The sequence below is a fragment of the Prinia subflava genome, chromosome 9, assembly GCF_021018805.1.
Source record: "Prinia subflava isolate CZ2003 ecotype Zambia chromosome 9, Cam_Psub_1.2, whole genome shotgun sequence".
Taxonomy (NCBI): Eukaryota; Metazoa; Chordata; class Aves; order Passeriformes; family Cisticolidae; genus Prinia; species Prinia subflava.
The window spans coordinates 7,676,488-7,696,029 of NC_086255.1; the positions used below are offsets into that span (position 1 = coordinate 7,676,488).

The following is a 19,542-nucleotide window of genomic DNA, read 5'->3' on the forward strand; positions in this document are numbered from 1 at the left end:
AGGATTTAGATTTTATTACTGATAGCTGGTTTAAACAAATTTGGGTATGCTGGTGATTGAATTCTCCAGTCAGTGCTATATGAAGTTGTACGGAAGTAGAGTGGCATTTCACAAATGAAAAACATGGAGTACTAAAGTGTTTAAGTAAATACTCTCAAATTGTTTTTCTGTCCATGTGTGAGGATTTTATCTTGAGTGTTGATTTAACAGTAACAGAATGGTGAGGGTGGGTCTTTTCTGTTGCTTAAAAAAAACTTTGAAAAATATTTGGCTAATTTTTTTAAGGTACCTAGTAAATTCAACTACTATAGTAATTTTTGGGTGCAAATTTTAGATAGAATTTGATTTTTGAGAGGTTACACACAGACCATCTTTAATCAGATAAAGCAAGAGATTCAGTTATTTGCCTGTTAATTCTGTTTTCCATTTCTGTTGCTATCCCTGTTTTTTCCTTTACCACACTGTGTTGTCTGTTTTAGGCAGTTACAGGAACAGCCTCAGAAATGGGAGTATGCTGTTTTATTTGCTGAGCTTTCTAGGCACACTTCTCATCCAGTCCTGTATAAAGATTCATTTACAGAAAAAGTAGTTTAAACCAAATACTTTTTAAAAGTATGGACTATGTATCTGGGGGCCTGTCAGCCTTTTTTATCTGAATAAATAATTCCTATTCAAGGGGAGCTGTCTCTCAGAAATATCCTGAGATGAATCAGTAGCTGTGAGCAGTGTTCCTTATCAGCTTTACCTGAACACTTGCTGACTGCTGATGAGGTGAAAGGAGGAGCACTGTCACATGTATTTGCACTGTCACATGTATTTTCCTTAATGCAGATGAACCCCACCACCTCCCTTTTTTCCAGTGAAGGCAATAGGTACAAACGAGTTTGAGTTTGAAACTGGCAATAGCACCAGTGCTTAGAAGATCTTTTAAAGACTGAGACTTTTAGCAAATAACTGATGCAACAGAATAGAAAATAAAATTTACTGTTTTTTCCTGAGGTCCCATCATGACAAATCACATTTTACATTCCCCAGGCTTGCTCCTTTCCTTCCTTGTTTAGTGTTTTCAAGAGGAGAAAGTTATTGCAAAGTAGTGGTGTAGCAAAGCCAGTCAGTCTGGGGACAGCACTTGTAACAAGTGTTTGCCTGCCCAGTGACAGTGTAGAAACACACACTTATGTACAGGAATAAACAGATGTGATAGGGAAAGGAAGAGAGAAAATTCATTCCATTACACCATTACACAGAACATATTAGTTTGAGCTTTTTGGGTTTAGCTCTCATCAGGGAATTTCTGTGAGAAAGGAATATGACAGATTCTTGGCCTATCAATGATATTGACATTGGATATTTGTCAATTATACTTTGCAGTGTAGCAGTGAGCTCCTTGTGAAGGTGAAATCAAGATTCTAACTGCATTGAAATTCCTGAAACCATTTCAGAGATCTGCTATCAAATTTTAATATTGTAGTTGTTATGTGTTTTCCTCATCCATAGTAAACTGCTTGCTATATTTTTAGATGTATCATTAAGTTACTTAATACAGATAACAAGGTCTGGTTACTTAATTATAGTACTTCCACTTCTTGTCTTAGTGTTGCAAGAAATTGTATCCCATGTAACGGACAGCTGCTAGTGTTAAGTGTTACAGTTTGCTTATACACTTACTGCATTCACCAGTTTGTTTCCCGTTGTTTTGTTACAATTTCACTGGTAGAAGTCACCCCACACGAGGCTGCCTTCCTTGAGCCTGTCGTCATTAGGCTGTGGACTTGCAAGTAGAACACTCAGCAAAGTGACAGGTTGCCTTTGTTCTCACGTCTCTTCATCTCTGCTTTTCCTCCCTGGGATGTCTTCAGGGTGTTTTTTTTTTTTGTCGTGAAGAGGATAGGGGTACCCACATGTTTCTGAAAGTCAATATTGGACCTCTTTTCATTCTGTTACAAAGTGTAGATGGACAGTAAAACAAAGCAAAAAAGTTGTTCACAAGTAGAAATAATTCTTTTAATCACAGGTTGAAGTTCACAGTCTTCAGACAATCATCTGTGCTCTCAGGGTCTGGATTTACCCTCAAGCAACACTGCATCGGCAGCAGGTCCTCTGAATGTGAAACCCCTTGTGCTCACCAGAGTGGGAGTTCTGTGTATCAGGACTTTGTGTCAGCCTGCTTCATAGTGCACTAGGGGTTGTACAGTTCTTTGAATTCTTTGGGACAAATGGTGCTATATGTATAATTCAGAGGACAGTGTGGATGGCTGGCACACATTCTCTAAGGCAGATTAAAGTCTGGTGTGTTTCTTTTGTCTCCTGCACAAGTGTTATATAAGAACTGTCAGGAAACCTACAATTAAAGAAGGCAAAGCACTTTAAGTACTTTGGGATTTTTGTCAGTCTTAGTGTTAGACCTAAGGCAAATAGAAACAACCATTGTTTTCCAGTGCACATTCCTTTTAACATTTTATCAGGGTGTGCCCAAGATTCCTCAAGGATTCTGACACAGGTGGGATTTGAGCTCAGGCATCTTGGATGGCACTGCAGGCGTTTCAACGCCTCCTCCTTGCTCTTCCCTGCCTCACTCCTGCTCCTTTCTGCTCACAGCTGTGTGCTGTAATATTGGCACTTCCACAACAGCACCCAGTGAGCAACGCTAAAGACAAGGAGAGAGAATCATGGTAACCCCCTCCATCACACACCCTCCTTGTGCATGCTGCAAACACATAGTAACTGAAATAGGTGACAACACAAGGACAAACTGCCTTGGTTTCTGCTGTTCCAGGTTTCACTGGCAGTACAGCTCAGTGTCTGGAGTCCCAAAGGTTTACAGTCATCTGAATTTCAAAGTAACTGGTGAAGCCTTCAGTTAGCACACAGACAGTGGGCTGATTTTCCTTAGGAAGTCAATGTCACACCAGCTGGATCAGTGGAATGCTGCTCAGTTCCTCCACTGCTCATCACTTTAGGTACATGAGAAATAAATACAGATTCTTGCCACATATAACAAAGCTACTCCTCCAATGAGGCAAAAAGGTCGTCTGACTAATTCTGTTCATTTAGTAATGCTGTAAGAGAGCAGAAGGTGACTTAAAAATCGTGATCTTAGAGAAAACATGACATTTGAGAAAGTGGGGAATACTGCTTACAGCTTGTTGTGGAAAATATTAGGAAGATGCTTGGCAAGCAGTGTGAGTTTCTTCTCAGCTTGTTTTGCCTCCCATCTGTCTGTTTGACTTTGTTCCACTCTGCAAATGTAACTTCCTTGCATTGTCAACTCATGAAAGGGTGTTTGAAGGAAATGGTTCATAAAAACTTCATTAAAGGTTTGGGGGGAAATGGCAAGAGCAGTAAATCTGTCAAAACAAGTTATTCTGGTCCACAAGTGAGGCAGCTGGCAACCCTGGTTATAAGGAAAACCCTCAGTGCTCAGCGACTGCTACCAGATCCTTGAGCCTATTTGCAGCTCTGAAGACTTGTGTAGAATGCAGGGTGTTTTGGTTCACTGCTCTGAGCTCCTTCAGTAGTGTCTGTGCAGAGTCTGCACTTGAGCAGGAGCTGAGGGCTGTGGAGTGCAGCTCAGATCGCAGTTGGCAGCAGCGTTGTGCTGGCATTGCCTGTGGAGCAGCCCCGGATGTGTCATCTGCTTCTGCTGCTTCTCCTGAGGAGAGGGAACGGCACCCACTCATTCCTGACCCCCGTGTTCCTTGTGCCTCACTGGCCTCCAGCCAGAACCCAACCTTTCCAGGGCACTGGTGGTGGGAGAAAGGCTGGCCCCAGCTATCCCAGGGGTTGCTTTGCTGGTGTACACAAGGCTTTTGCTGCCAGATATTTGTAGGAAATACTACACTTTTCTGTAATGCTGAAATTGCACATGGTACCTGGCTGTGCTGTCCCATGTGCTTCAGTATAGTCACCAATACAAAACCAGTTCTCTGGTAATGGGATTTAGGGAATAGTGGGATGACAGAAGGATTTTAAATATGACAGATTTACCAGTTGTTCACTACTCCTGTCATAGGTTTGAGACTTTCTGGGTGAGCTAAACATGCTCAGAGCTTTTGTGGATGTTACAGCCCTGGAGAAGAAGCTAAAATATGAACAAAACAATGCAAGTGGTCCAGTCAATCCAGTGTCTCTGTATTGCTTTCAGATAATACCAGGATATTTTCCCTTTATCCAAACCAGTGAGTTTTACAGCCACAGTTCCTTTGGTGTTAGAAGCAAGATTGTAACAGCCTTACATGAGAACATGTTATGTTACAGGGAGCTTAGTGTAATGACCAGGAAGATATTGCAGGAATGTTTGTTTCTTTCCATTTGTTCTCCAGCTCAGTTTGACACGGTCTGATGGAGAGACATAGGAACAATTAATCCTAACTAAATAAAGAAGTGAATTCAGAGTTAAAGGGGCTCTGATTGATCTTAATTTATTCTTGTAATGAGCTAACTGAAATTGATAAAGGTCACTCTTACTTATGGATGAGAGTGTCCATGAAAGGCTTTGAAGTAGTTTCTGTAGTCCATTTCAGGAGTTAATTTGAATTAATTTTCTGAAATGTCTGCAGGCAGAAAACCCATTGCAGTCTGTGTGTAAAGACTGCCAGCATTCAAAAACAGTTCTGCCTGTCTACATCCCCAGTGCCACAGTAGTTAATTACTGTGAAGAGGGATCCTCTGCAGTATCCCAGTGGGCCATGTCCCCAGTGTCCAAGTTTCTCCTCTGTGGGAAACCATTGCCTCAAGCCTGCATCAGGGACTAAGGACTCATTCTAAATCTGGTACATTTTGCCTCCCTCCTACTCCCAGTGCAGTAATTTACATTTGCTTTACCCTGGCTCTGATGTTTGCCACCTTCACCCACAGCTGAGAGAGCAAGTCTTTAAACACTTTTCCCAACACTTAAGCCAGAATTATTCTGTGGTTCAGCTGCTGGGTGAGACTAATGGCAGGTTCCCCAAGGAACGAAAGCACCACCTGGCCAGTGAGCTCCAGCTGTCTGGCTCTGTGCCTTCAGGGCCTCCTGTGCTGCCACATCTTGCCAGTTAGTCCTGGCGTGTAATTTTTTGTTGTTGCTGTTGTTCTTATTAGTGACTCAGCCAAGATTGTTTTAAAAAAGCTGTATCTCCCTTTTAAATTCAGGAAGGCTGTAAAAAAAGGAGGAAAGGATTGGTGCATGGGAACTGCTCTGAGCTATTTGTTATGTTTGCTCTCTAAATTACAGCTTGAATATCACTCTTATGTTGTGCCTGTGCCACTTTGCCACGTGGAAAAATTGAGAATATTCTGACAGGCTTCTTTCTCTGCTGGTTGAAGAAGGATGTTTGAACATCTCTTCAAATTCAGAGCCCTGCCATAGGGTATTTTTAAAGATTTGTGCTGGTCCTGGGCACTAATTCAGCATCACAGGAGATCTCTTTTATACTTGGAGCGGCCTGGAAAAGGCCTCTGCTTTTATGGGGTAGTTCTGAGGAATATGCAGAGGTAATTTTTTTTTTTAATTTTCTGTCCTGTCTGTTGCTGAGTGCATTGACTCCCAAGAGTCTCAGTCCCTTGCTATTGAATGGGTTGTTTCCACAGTAGCACTGCCGTGGCTCTGAGATCTGCTGTGATGAGACAGCGCCTTGGGGTCACAGCCAAAGAGCTGCTCTCCACTGTCAGGGGCACCACCAAGCCATTGAGTGCTCTGTACCTTACTCCTTGCTTGTGAAGCCCAAAGCTGAGCCCTGCAGAGCTCTGTGTGGATGCTGTCCAGGACTGGAGCTCTGCAGGCTGCGAAGCCGCTGCTGTGCCCGCGGTGCCCGGCTGTGCTGGCTGGCAGCAGCTGCCCTGTGCCAGCAGTGCCCCAGCCTGGCTCACGCCCCTCTCTTCCCAGAGCCCTGCTGCACTTCTGGAGGTGGCTCTCCTGCTGTTCTGAGGACACACAGATCTTCCCTCACGTGTTTGAAAGGCAGAGGCGTTTGTCCCCCGTTCTGGAGGAGATACCACTGCCAGGGAGCACAGTGCTGGTTCCAACCCCAGTGGGCAAGCAGGGACATACCCTGGAGCTCACCTGGACAGGCAACAACACAAGTTTGCTTGTCAATCTGTATGTATTTGTCTGCAGAGACCTTACTGCTCCAGTGGGTAATGGGACTTACACAACAAGTTTAAGTGAGAATTCAATTAAGGAAAGATTTGGAGCCATCCTCCCCTCAAGTAGATTTTTCCTTAAATAGAACTTCTTTATTCTGAGCTGCAAATAGGAGTTTCACTGCAGGCAGCTCTGAAATATGCATTTCAGCCTCTGTATTATTTAGTTCTAGGACAGGACAGTTAATTACCTCTCCAAGGCACTGGAGCTATTTAAAATATTTCCAAGGTATTCCCAACTTGTCTCCTGTCAGCTTGCCTTACAGTAGTTTTATTCATAATGTGTATTTAAATTTATGAGAAGATGCCTTCACATTTGGGTGTGTGTGTTTGTGTTGGAAAGGAGCATGTGCTCTGGTACAGCAGAATTGAGTAGGACGCAGTGCCTTTGAGAGAGTCAGGATTTATCATCTGCTTTATTTGCATTAGATGCTAGAAGTTTTTTATTTTTTAAACAACTTCAATGGGACAGAACACTTAGGCTATTTTTTTCTTGTGATTTTGACATATCTTTACCCAAAAGTAACTTCATTTGCATGGAAGAGCAGTGTTTTTGATTTCTGACAGAGTAAAATGCATATTGGGCTGGAGATACTGCTGATTATTTCCAGGGTTAGATCTTTTTTGGTTTTCTTATGTGGTTATAATTGAAGATCAGTAAGAATTACTTCTGTGATGACCCAGCTCATTTGTTTACTTTGGAAGCTGCTTGTACTCTCAAATTTTCTAAATGTGACTTTTTGGAAAATGAGGATTTCATTCTAGAATTCCAGGAATTTCTGCTTTGCAAATTAATTTATGATCATGGTGAAGAGTGTGTCTGTGTTTGCTGAGACAGATGACTAGAAAAAGATGAGGGGGGGAGGATTTAGTATGGCCAGATCAGAGGGAGATTTTAAAAGAACTAGAACATATTCTGGTTCCTCTTGGAATAAGTTATGAGTGGGCTAGAGATGAGGAAAATAAAGCCTCCTATCTTTGATAAAAAGTGACCTTTTTTAAATGTGGAGCCTAAGACTATACAACATTTAAAGTTTTTGGTTTCTTTAGGTTTTCTTTTTTTCATTGGTGGATAACACCATAGCTCCTTATTATTTTAGTATTTTAGATTGATGAAAAAATAATACTAATCATAAATATAGTCCACACACCACCAGGATAATTTTCTTGCCAGGGTTTAAGTTTAAAAATAGCATTTGATCTGAAGCTGAAAATAATTCTGAGCTGGAAAAATTAGTAACACAGTAATAAAGTTATCTGGAAACTGAGCTTCCAAGAATATGTGATCCATGTAAAGGTGTCTACATAAAAAGCACAGTTGCTCAGAGTGGAACAAAGGATTTACTTTTCCATTGCAGGTGTCTTTAGGGAATGTGTTATTCAGCCTTTCCCATTGCTGATGGCTGACAGGTACTCCAGGTGGAATTTGTTTTGAACTCCCAGCTTTGGCAGCAGAGCTGACCTTGAGTGCAGCTTCTGATCCCTTTAGTGCACACAGACAGCCTGCTAAAAGGCCAGCTATTTGTTGGGTGGGGTTTTTCTCACTTTCGATTTGTCATGGAGTGAATATGAAGCTCATGGTAAAAAATTATTAGAATTGATGTGTGGGTGTCACCAGTGTGCATAAACTGCTGACTAAATGCTCAGTTAAATGCCATCTAAATTTCATTTGCTTGTATTAATTTTTGTTGTTAAAATTGTTCCAAGAGTTCTCAGAGGCTGAAGGCTAGAATTGTTTTCTGATTCATCTGGGATGGATGGCTGACTGCAACAGCCCATTCTCTAAACAGCAGAAACAGACCACATCTGTGCTGCTTCTGTTCTTTGCAGGAGAGCAGATTAATTAATAACAGGAGAACGAGGTGTTAAAAGGCCTTGCTGGTATCCCTTCTGTGAATATAACAGGAAAAAGATGGACAGAAGGAATAAGTTATTGCAGTAGTACAGGGGAAAGGGAGGAATTCTCAGCTGGTGACACAAGTGGTGATTGTTTCCATTTCTGTCTGGAATTTGGTGTGTAGCAGGGGTGCAGTTTGAGAATTGTGCTCACTATTCTCTCAGCCACTACACAAAAAACTTGATTTCACATAGCATAATTGTAGTCAAACTGGGGATTATGGACCAAATGGGTGGAGTGCAGTTTGTGGAAAACTGGCTAGACCTTCAGGCTTAAAGTATCAGTGTCCAGCTAGCAGCCTGTACCAAGCAGTGTCCCTCAGAGCCTGATGCTGGAGCTGCTCTGTCCATCAGTGACCTTGGTGGTGGGGCAGAACGTCCCCTCAGCACGTTCATGTGTGACATCAGGCTGGGAGGAACAGGGCACTGCAGGGAGAGCAGCGCTGCCATTCAGAGGGACTTGAGCATTCTGGAAAAAATGGGCCAGCAAGGACTCTGTGATGGCAAAGACAGTGGCAGCAGTGCACATTGGATGGGGTTGCCATTCTGGGAGCAGCTGGCCAGGTGGAACCTCTGCAGAAAAAGACTGGCAGGTCCTGAGGGGCAGGAACATGAGTCAGCAGTGTGTCCTGGTGACACTGAAAGCTTGCTGCAGAGTAGAGTAAGATTTACAAGATTTGGCAGAACATAGCTGGCAGATAGGGGAAATAATTGCTCCTCTATGTTCAGTACTGAGGGCTTCCTCTGGAATTGTTTCCAATTTTTTTCCTGTTTTACACTCACCCTCCTGTGCAAAAAAGATGCTGACAAATGAGCAACTGCAGCAGAGTGCTGATTAGGGATCTGGAGCTTGGGACCTACGTGGAAAAGCTGAAGGCACTGGCTTTGTGTTGGCCTGGGGAAGAGAATGCTAAGGGCAGGTACAATTGATGGCTTCAACTACCTGAGTGGATCCATGTTTTCTGTGTAAACTCCTTCCCACACTCTCCTTGGTGCACAGTGGAAGGGTGGAAAACTGCAGTCACAAAGTGCACCAAGAGAAATTCCAACTAAATAGAAGGAAATCTTTTTTCACAATGCATCTGTCCAAATCCTTGGTAAGATTACCCAGAAAAGTTGTGCAGTCTCTGGAGATTTTCAGAAGCTGATGGAAAAAGGCCCTGAGCAACCTGATGAGATTTTGGAACTAGCCCTGCTTTGGGCAGAAGCTTGAACTAGAGACTCCCAGAGGTCCCTTCCAGCTGGATTTGCTCTGTGATTCTCTTTTAAGGCTCTGGAAATCTGATGGCAGTCGACTGCTGAATGTAGGGACTGCTGCCCTTCAGCAATTCGACCTGCACACTGTGGTCTGCACTCAGTAGGCACAGGCTGTACTTTTTTTAGGCTGAATTCTTATCATCCTTCCTCATATCCTAAGTGACAGAAAGGCTATCAGTGGGCTGCTGGTAAAAGCAAGCAGTAGCCATGAGGTAGGATCTGATATCAGAGGAGTTTCAGCATCCACGTAAGCGATGATTCCTCCTCCATCCCCCAAGCATTGCTCTTGCTTGTCAGGGCTCTTCCTTTTAAACTTTGTCCTCCTCGTGGTGAATGTCCTGACAAATGAGTGATGCTCCATGTGAATGTCAATATTTTTGTCCCTTGTCCCACATGTAAGTCCTTGACAAATTTCTGCTTGCTGTAGCAGAAAATTTGGGCAGAATGGAATAAGGAGTTGCACTCAGATGAGCTCTCTGTGCTCCGAGTGTGTGGTTTATAATGCACGGAGCACTGAGTAACAGGAACAGCAATGTGGAGCTGCCACTTAGATATGGCAGGTAACAGCCATACATGGTTCTCATTTCCTGTCCTTTGAAACAGGTGATAAATAAATAAATAGAACCACTGATTCTGTGAGGCGTCCCTTGTGTATTTTAATTACAAGCAACTGCCATTGCCCTACTTCTATTGAAAACATGCAGGTATAAATGCATGTGAATGTGAATTAAAAGAAGAATCAATCTTCCTTTCTTCTGCCTTAACAACTGCTATCAATTTTAATCCTGCTGTCAATTTTAATCCTGCGTATTTCTGATTGTTTAACTTCCTTTACTGCTTATTTGTTAAATAACTGAGTACAGATAAACTGAGTTTCAGTTTTGTCAGCTTACCCTAGGAAAATAAGAAAAACAACCAAAGGAAATAAACAAACACCACCCCCCAACATTATTTGCTCAAATTCACTGCTGGTTAACATCCTGATATTTCCATTGAGCCTGTTAATGAGACATGTTAAATTTATGGTTGTAAAAAACTACTTTTGTTTCGGTTTCTGTATCACCTTGCTTTAATACCATCAATAAGAAAGAAATTCCTTAGTCTGGAGTCACACCTTGTATGTAGAAATACGAGTGGTGATAAAAATTTAATGGAAGAATTTTTAATACAATCCAACAGGCCGAGATACAAATTACCTTGCAGCAAAGAAAAAAAAAAGTGGTATAAAGCATCATTTCAATTCTTCCAATATTCTTATCTATCAACAGTGCTTAATACTTAAAGCAAATGTAGGACCATAAAAATCTGTAACCATTTGAGATATTTCCCTTCTAGCAGAGTTTTGAGCCTTGGTCTTTAGATATATTTGTGATTTATCAAAGCAATTCTGATTTATTGATGAGACAACTTCTTTTTTTGTTGAATTACACTGTTCATTTGTTCTCATTTTTAATATCCTCATCAGGTGCATCTGCACTTAAACCAAGCAAAAACTGTCTTGTGGATTCTAGAAATTGGTTGAAATTCAGTTTTACCTAAAAGGGGACCTTTGTGTGCATGGGGACTAAGAAGAAGGATTTTTGCCATACAGTTGGCGTTTACTGGGGTGTGAATGACAGAGAAGAATGCTGATGCCTTGTTTGATGACAGGATGGTGCTGGGTAGGTCTCTGAACAGGGATGTGTTGCTTCAGCTCAGTCAAAGAGAAATGTACCTGTCAGGACATGCATCAAAAAGTGTATGATACTTGTGAAGGGAGAAAAAAGCCATTTTCAATAATGGATGAAGCGGTGACAAGAGAAGTTTATGAACATCCCATAAATAAACTTAGTGTAGGAGCTAAAGGAAAGTTAATCCCTACACCAGCTTTCCCATGGAACTTGGAAACATTACATAGAATCATAGAGTCATTTAGGTTGGAAAGGATGTTTAAGGTCACCATGTCCAACTGTTAGCCCAGTGCTGGCACATCCAGCACTAACCATGTCCCCAAGTGCCACATGCACAGGTCTGTTAAATACCTCCAGGGTCAATGATTCCACCCATCTCTGAGCAGCCTGTTCCAGTGCTTGACAGCCTTGTCAGAGGAGAACCTCTTCCTGACAGCCAGTTAAAACCTTCCCTGGCACAACCTGAGGCCATTTCCTCATGTCCTGTTGTCTATTACTTGGGAGAAGAGTCCAATTCTCACCTCGCTACACAACAGCTCACAGAACCTGGTCAAGCTGAGCTGGAACTCCAGCAGGTTCTGTAGGGGCTCGTGGGGTGTTACTGCCTGTGATTGCTGAGAGATGTGATACCCTGGGAAGCTGCAGCCATCCCTTCCCTCTGGGTGTGATACTTCTCAGTCCCACACCTCAATTTCTTATACAAAAGAACAGTGAACTCTTCACTTTGGAGATTGCATTAGCATACTCTTTCATTCTTGCAGAGGATATGATGTCACAGAGACACTGTTAAATTAAATAAAATGAAATAAACTTCCATTTTAAAGACTCCCCCCATGGCGTGTGGGAGGCCAGCTGCTGAGGGTGGGTGCAGTCTCAGGAACCCATAACACTGAGTATTGCTCACGTCCTGGTGTATCATGTCACAGCCTGAGGAGCTCCTGAGCTGACAATTGTGTGTGATGTGTTGTACTAAAAACCCTGACTCAGATACTGCAGCTTTTCTTAAGGCTGAAGAGGAACATTTGCAATATTGACTTTTGCCTATCGCTGTTGATGCTGTGGGCTAGAAAGTCTACATTTTCATGCAGGATTTACAGAGAAAGTTGGGTTTACTTCCCAGTTTTTCTGCCTCTCTTTGCAGAGCATAAACAGAACCCTGCCTCAGTCTGAACAATACTCGGGGCATAAGAAAAGTTTTCACTGACATTAAATAAAATCATAGAGGGTACTGTTTAAACCATCATTATGCTGTTCTGCTCATAGTGGTGTACACTGAAAGTAGTCTTCAGCATTTCTGGTCTGGTTTAACTTGCTGTAGCAAATATTCACATGTTCAAAATACCTGTGGGAACATCAGTAAGCTTTTTACATGGGCAGTGCTCACAGACCTAGGCTTTATTTTAATGTAATAAAGACCAATTTTTTGTTGCCTGACAATCATTAGAGCTGTTACTCATTGTGGATTAATCCCTCAGCCAGGCCTTTCATTTAGGTCTTAGTTGGCTTCTTGAAAAGTTGAGTCCTTCTCTGAAAAATATTAAGGATGTAAACATCATTTTGCCACTGACAGAATCTGGATATTTTTCTTTTCCAGGAGATTTTTTTGGCCAGTGGATAACAGTTGAAACTAACTTGTATCAAAATTGAAAAAAAATCTGCACTCAACTTCTTCAAAACAATTAATGAAACAACAAATCATGATTTCAGTCCTGTAGTAAATCATTCAGTAACTCCCTGCCCTGAAGCTGAAAGAAAGGAGATGGCAGAAAATTAGGATTCAAATTGTCAGCTGATGTAAACTGATCTCTTCACTATCCTAATCTCTTGTAAAAAGAAAGGGTTGGGGTTTTTTTTCTTTTTTGTTTGGTTTGGTTTGGGTTTTTTTGTATCAGGAAGCAAAATCAACTATAACTAGCAGAGGATCTGGCCCAAAATTTATTTATTGTAAAGATCTGTTAAATGACAGCCTCTGATGTATTAAAAGTACCTGTTTGGGCTTAGCACACTTTCCTTCTGAAAGGAAAACCATTTGCTTAACCAACAAGGTGCCAATAAAAAATAGAATTACAGTAAAGTTAATTAATGAGATAATTCTAATACATCCTGTTTTGTTTCTTGGCAACAGAAAGCGTGTGACAGTCAATTGTCTGCCAGATTTTATCTTCATGTTATCCATTTGTGACCCGTTGCCTGGCGCCTGAATTAAGGCCAAGTCAGGGGAAAGCAATCAGTATCAGCAAGTTTCCAAGCTACCTTGGAGCATGGAAAAGCAGAGGGAGCTGACATGTTCTTGTGGCTCTACAAACACTTAGCTTAGCTTGGGGAAAGGCAAATTGTTGAGTGATGGGAGGCTGCCATTTTAATCTAGAAACTCTTTAAAGCTCAGTGTGTCCCAACTGGAATATCTGCATTTCCAACAAGCATAGATTAAAATCCCAGTAGAATTGACTCAATCTCCTTCCTTCCTGCGTGGATATGTTGGGGAGTGTGCAGTTTACCCCTTCTCTTTGCCTTCTGATAGTGATTGTGAGGACAAGGATGCCTGGGCTTTTTCATCAGGGCTGTCACTGCCTCAATGTGTGACCTCGGAAAATAACTTGGCGTCTGTAGGGGTGGAATTTTTAAAACGAGCTGCCTAAAATTAGGCATCTAAAAATAAACAGCTTGTATTCATGCAGATGTGAAGCCTGTTTCAGATTATTTTGCTGGAAAAAATTAGCTCCTATGTTTTTTACCTGAAAGCTGAGAGGTGTTGAGAAACATAATAAAATATTGTAGAATCTTTGTGCAGAAGAAGCATGTAGAGATTTTTATTTTCTTCTTTTCCCTGAGGATATGAGTATTTTGGCCTCAACCTAATCAAATCAAAACAAAAGCTCTTTTGGAAGCATTTCTTCATACAGCACTGGAATACAGGATGGAGCTCACTTCAGAGTGTAGATTAATGAAAAGCAGGGACATATTCCCAAAGGAATTAGAAAAAAAAAAGTGGGAAATAGGTGTGTTAGTAGCTATTAAACACTGATCTGGAGGTAGTCTAAAGCTAAATTTTGCTGCAATGTGAGAATCTCAAAGGATCTCTGAGTATTTGCCCTGGTTCTAAAGCTTTTTCCCTTAAGCACTTCCTGTTGCAGGTTTTAGATCTTTGTTTATGCCTTAACTAATTAAAATACTGTACAAGTTAATTAATGTTTTTAAAACATTGAGACCATCAAATGAAATGGATATGCAAGGATTTCAAATGATGTCTGAAGGGGGAGGGAGGATCTTTATCTAACTACAGAGATTCAGTGTTGTGCCGTTGGCCCAAATCTCTCTCATAATGAATTTATCTACAGGCTGCTGCACTGGATTCTAGAGATGTCTGCTGTGAGTAGCTCTGGGTTAAAATAGGCCTCCTTTTAAAACTGTGTGACAGTTTACAAAATGCTCTGGGATACCCTAGGATGAAAGGTACATAAATGCACGTCAAATGCTATAATTAGGGTGCAATTAAAAACGCACAAGAAAGGCGTGTTTGCTTGGCTGCACTTTATATGTCTATAAAGTTTCATTTTTCTGGAGCACAGGAGACATGGCATAATAGTTGTTCTAAGCAGTTACACTTGAAAATAATTGCTGTGTGCCAGCTCTGAGGAAGTTATTGTCAATTTGTTTCTGCTGCAAGGCAGAGACAATGACACTGATGTAACAATTTCAAAGAATGGGGCAAAAAATCTGGAGGAATCACCCCTGGAAACTGTAAATGAGAAGAATCACCAGCAATCAGGAGTGTCTATATTGGGAGGTGAGGGAAATTGTTACTGAAATAGTGAAGAAGAGTCTGCTTGTAATTTTGCTGCTGTGATGTGTTGGTTGTGGCACTGTCACTTATGAACCAGCTCTGGTGAAAAGGCTGTGGCACCCACAGGGACTGTGCAGGCACATTTCCCATTATATGGGACTTGAAGTGAGAACACATGAGAAGATAAACTATGAGGGAGCAGGGGAAGTTCATTTCCTTAGGTAAGAGCTTATTGGTATCCTTTAAAGTCTCAGGGGTTTTTTTGTTTGTTTGTTTGTTTGTTTTTGTTTTGTTTTGTTTTTTTAATTAAATAGTTTTCTTTAAACAGGAAGATGCTAGACCTTTGGTTGGGATTCACAAGACCTTAATTCAGTTTCTAAGCTGGGCACAGAGATTTGTTGTCCTGGAAAGATCACTCAGTTTGCCCAATGTTTTCCTCATCTGTAGTATGGAAAGAATATCTCAACAGGGATAAAATCTTCCAGGGAGCAGGCTGAGTTAAGATGGTCCAGTGTCACCTAGAAAGAGATAATTTTGAAACTTGAAGGAAAATCTGTGATGCCTTGCCTGTCTCCCACTAGATGCCGTGGGAATGTGCTGATTCATGGATCTGTGGTTTTCTGAAGTGGCTGGTAACATTCTTGATTAGTAGGTTTTCTGATAGGTAGTAGGTAATTCATGAATGTTTCTGATAGGATTAGTAGGTAGTTCATGAATGTGGGAGCTTCTGTTTGGGTTATATGAAGACTGCAGGGAAAAAAAGAGGTGATTAAAAAAAGGAAAATTGTACCAATGAACTTCTAAATTCAAGAAATGTCAGAGTGTTGGTTTGTGTGATGGAGTCATGAGGAACCCTGTTGTCTTTCTGTTTTTCTGGCAACAGTGGAGTTCTGTGTATCTCTTGCAGCACAGGGATTGATTATTCTCAATCACTTTGTAGGAATTACAATAAGCCTGAGAACTGTGTAGGATGGAATAAGCTAAATCCGATGAAATTGCTGGAGAACTAACGGCCAGAAGGTCTCAGCTGAGCTTTAATAGCCAACAAAAACATCTCTCTGCTAAGCAGAATAGACTGCACTATTTCCAACTCTTGTCACTTGGCAAGATTTATGTGGCTTTTTTTTTTTTTCATGAGAACAACATACAGTGTTTATAGCATCACACTGGCAGATTTCAAATACTCTGAAATTCCTGGAGATTGGACCTTCAGCTTTAGGAAACAAAAGGTGCTGAGATGGGACTCAGAACTTGTACAATGAGAAGTGATCATGGTGTACAAAGCCACAAGGTGTGATCGGTTAACTGGACATGAATGAAAGTGAATATGTAATCATATGTATTAGAGAAGTGTTGTTCTGTACATAAATAGCCCTATAGATGACTGTATATTTATACCTGTCTTGAATATGATGTCCAATGTTGCAGGTACTAATAATACTCAGCTGCAGAGAACGTGATGACTTGTACAAAATGGAGATGTGTATTGAATCATTCTCATCTTCCTTCTTCACCTCTTCACCTAAACAAAAAATACGTGAATGTGGTTAAGAAAGAAACTGCACTGTTGAACTTGAGGAACTTGTCTCCTAATGAGGACAGAAGAACTTATTTCTGGGCCCATGGAGCTCCTTTTCACCATTTTATCTGAGACAGAAACACAACCTGCAGCTGTATCTAGGAGCAGAGCAAATAAATTAATTCTAGTGGTCAACACTTCCTGGGAATATAGTAGTTTAATTTTTTGTCTGTAGAACAAGAATAATTGTATCTGCTTACCACGTCAGAGGATTAGTAATGGTAATTAAAGTGTGGAGTGCTTTGATTATTAAAAAGAAGAATGGGAATGGAAAGAAAGCAGTGTTTCTGATGAGCTATTCATTTTCAGTCAGGCATGTTAAAGTTCAAATGGAGTAAACACCCTGTCCTGCACTCCACTTAATTTGGCAGCAAACAAAATTTATAAAACCACAGGAGAACAATGTCAGGGTGAGAATAAAGGTAGAGAGACCAGGTTCTGTGTCTGTGTTTACATTTGTCTGAGCATCTGAATGACTGTATTTTTAACAAGCTGACTGAGAAGACAACAATTCATTGTGGGAAAAATAAAGTCAGGAGTCTAGGAAATTCAGAATTTAGTGTTTGAAGGAGGCAATAAAAGTACTTGGCCAAAATTTGGTCACATTTAGCAGCTCCCAACCAAGAAGCCAAAAGTTTTTATATGTTTCTGGCATCTTTTCATTCATGTTTAGAGGAGAATTGATAATTTTTTGTCATCAGATGTGAAATCTCAGTGATAAAATGGGATTCTTGTTTCAGCAGTATCTCTCAGTGCATAATAATGTGCAGAGGAGAGCAAGTGTGTTCTGGAGAGGGTTTCAGGTTGCAAGTTGTCAGTTTTTGCACCTTGTGCTTGACTGCTTTTCAGTCAGTTTTCCTAGGAGAAGGGTTAAACATCTTCTCTTTCAGTCTTCCGTCTCTCCTCCTTCCAGGGGAACAGAACTTAAAAGTACTAGCCATTAATACAGGGGAGAAAGAATGAAAGAAGAGAATGTGCAGCTCAGGAGGTGTGAGCAGAAATTCAGAAAGGATCTGACGCAGTTAAAGACAGCTTAAGGGTTCTGTGGATGATTTAATGGACATGGAAAGGAACTGGGAAAGCAGACAAATGGAAAGGAACTGGAAGTAATTCTGGGAATGGTGTTGCCAAGAGGATGGTACAAGGAGGTAGGGCAGACCCGATGGGTGATGAGGATGTTGGACGCAAATCAATCAGAACAAAAAAATTCATTAATTCAGCTGCTCAAGGAACAGTTTGTCTCTGGGTATGTGCAACTGCGTAGAAGGAAATGCCTGGAAGTCTGCACTTACAGTCAGCCTAATTGCCTCTGTCCGGGAGGGGTGTTGTGGGAGCAGAAGGAAGATGCCTGGGACTTCATTTTTCTCTGTTCTAAGTGTGTGTGAAAATGGGTAACAGTGTTACTTTCACAGGCTCTTCCTCCTTTGCTTAGGTGCGGTGTAGCCATAAAACACCAGCAGTGGAGTGGAGATGCAGAGTAAAGTAGACAGAAAAGAGTCTCAGGACAAAATCAACTCTGGCTGCAGCCTTTAAGGCTGCTGGCTAGGATCGTTTTGTATGACAAAGTTATCTATAATATCAGCTGATTTGAGATGGTCAGAACATTAAGACATGTTCTGACCATCTCTGTTTGAAAGACAGCATGCCAAGGTCTCGATTAGTAATGGAATAATATCTAGAGGAAAACACTCACTCTTCCTTTAAACTGTTTGGGAACACAGACACACCTATTCTGCATGGGCCACTCCCTTTCATACTGTTCAACCCAGGAAATAGTAGGAGTGCAGCCACAGAGTGAGGCACCTCTGAAGGCTCTCACTTGTTCCTCCAGCTTGCCATCCGTTCTCTGCGAGGCTGTAGCTTTTGAGGTGCAGGAGGAACCCTGCCTGAGAGCCCCAATGGAACTAGAAATACATCAGAGCTCTGCAAACGGCAAAGGTTTGTCCTGGATTATTGCTCTGCTGTGTAAATCTCTAATGATAAATGACAGGTTAAGCCATCCACAGGACACTGGTTCTTGGATTTACAGAGGGAAATTAGGATGAGGAACTTCTGTTGGACAGAAATTGGGATCCTTCTGATAAGAAAAGCAGTTTCTTTATTTCAGTTTGTTTTTCTTTACTGGTTTAAGAGTTAAACACCTCCTCAGCCTGGTGTGTTTTATGAACAGTGGACTTTGTTACTTGGCTGAACAGTGTGTGCATGTACCCATGTGCTGCTCCTCTGGAATGGATATGTGAGCATAGGGAGCAGAGCACAACTCAGGGGAATTAAACAGGTTTTTTATCCAGCTCTGACTCCCTGTGTATTTTTGTAAGAGATAATTCAGTGCTGTCTTTTGAAGTTTCCCATCTTCTAGCTAAAGATGATGACAGCATGCTGTTGCTGTAGGGTGAGTTTTGCAAAAAGAGGTTTTAGAGTTCTGTAGTGGCAGGTGGCATAAGAGTTCAGAGTATTTCTAATTGATGCTTTGAAAGAAAAGCTGATAACCTGTCAGTGTTAGGGTGCTTTTGAGGGCAGATTTCTTTGGTGTTTAACCTCGGGAAGCCTTGTGCAATCTGTGTGTTACTGACTGAGCACACCTACAGGTTCTTGTCTGTCCTGCAGCCACCTGTCACTGCTGCTGTCCCTGCACAGCAGACAGGAGGGGTCAGTTCAGTGCCTGGTGCTGCTGTGTGCTGCCTTTCCCTGGTTCAGGTGTGACTGTGCAGCACAGGATGCCAGAGGTGAGACTCGAGGCACTTTGCTCCTACACACCTGAGGCACACTCAGCACAGTTTTGGTGGTGAGTGATACAGAGTGAATGCTCTTTGCATCCAAGAGGCATGCAACTCTTAGTTTGCTTACTAAACATTCCTCTTTTTTTATACCACAGTCTTAGATAAAGATAGGGGGGAAGGCATAAGTATAAAAGGATATATTTAGCTTTCATGGTAACTCAAGTGTGGGTAGTTGCTTCCTCTGTTATGCTTGGGCAGATAAATAAACCCTTGGGGTGCCCATTTGATTCCAGGGATTAGAGGTGGAAGAAGTAAAGTCCTGTTTTCTTCTTTGCATTGTCTAATCCAATATTTGTCTCAAAAAGAGATATCATCTACCTCTGTGGATCTTGAGATTTAAAAAAGCACATAAAGCAGGTAGACATATTGAAGAATTGTGACCACCTCTCTATGAAAAGTTTCATTTTACCTTAGAAAACCCTGATAACAGAAAAATACAACCCAAGTTTTCTA

The 19,542-nt window shown here is 41.5% G+C and overlaps 1 protein-coding gene across 2 annotated transcripts in view; it reads left to right on the top strand.

Annotated features, from left to right (window-relative positions):
- The window catches only part of ABLIM1 (actin binding LIM protein 1), a 187,534-nt gene that overhangs the window by 28,467 nt on the left and 139,525 nt on the right, over nt 1-19,542 (top strand). The window contains exon 1 of one of the 2 annotated variants that reach the window (XM_063405278.1): nt 18,084-18,247. The exons of the other annotated variant lie outside the window; for it this stretch is intronic. Coding sequence (XP_063261348.1) covers nt 18,208-18,247 — 40 coding nt within the window. The 5' untranslated portion in view covers nt 18,084-18,207. Of the gene's footprint in view, nt 1-18,083; nt 18,248-19,542 lie in introns of those variants that run through there. 2 annotated transcript variants of the gene reach the window in all.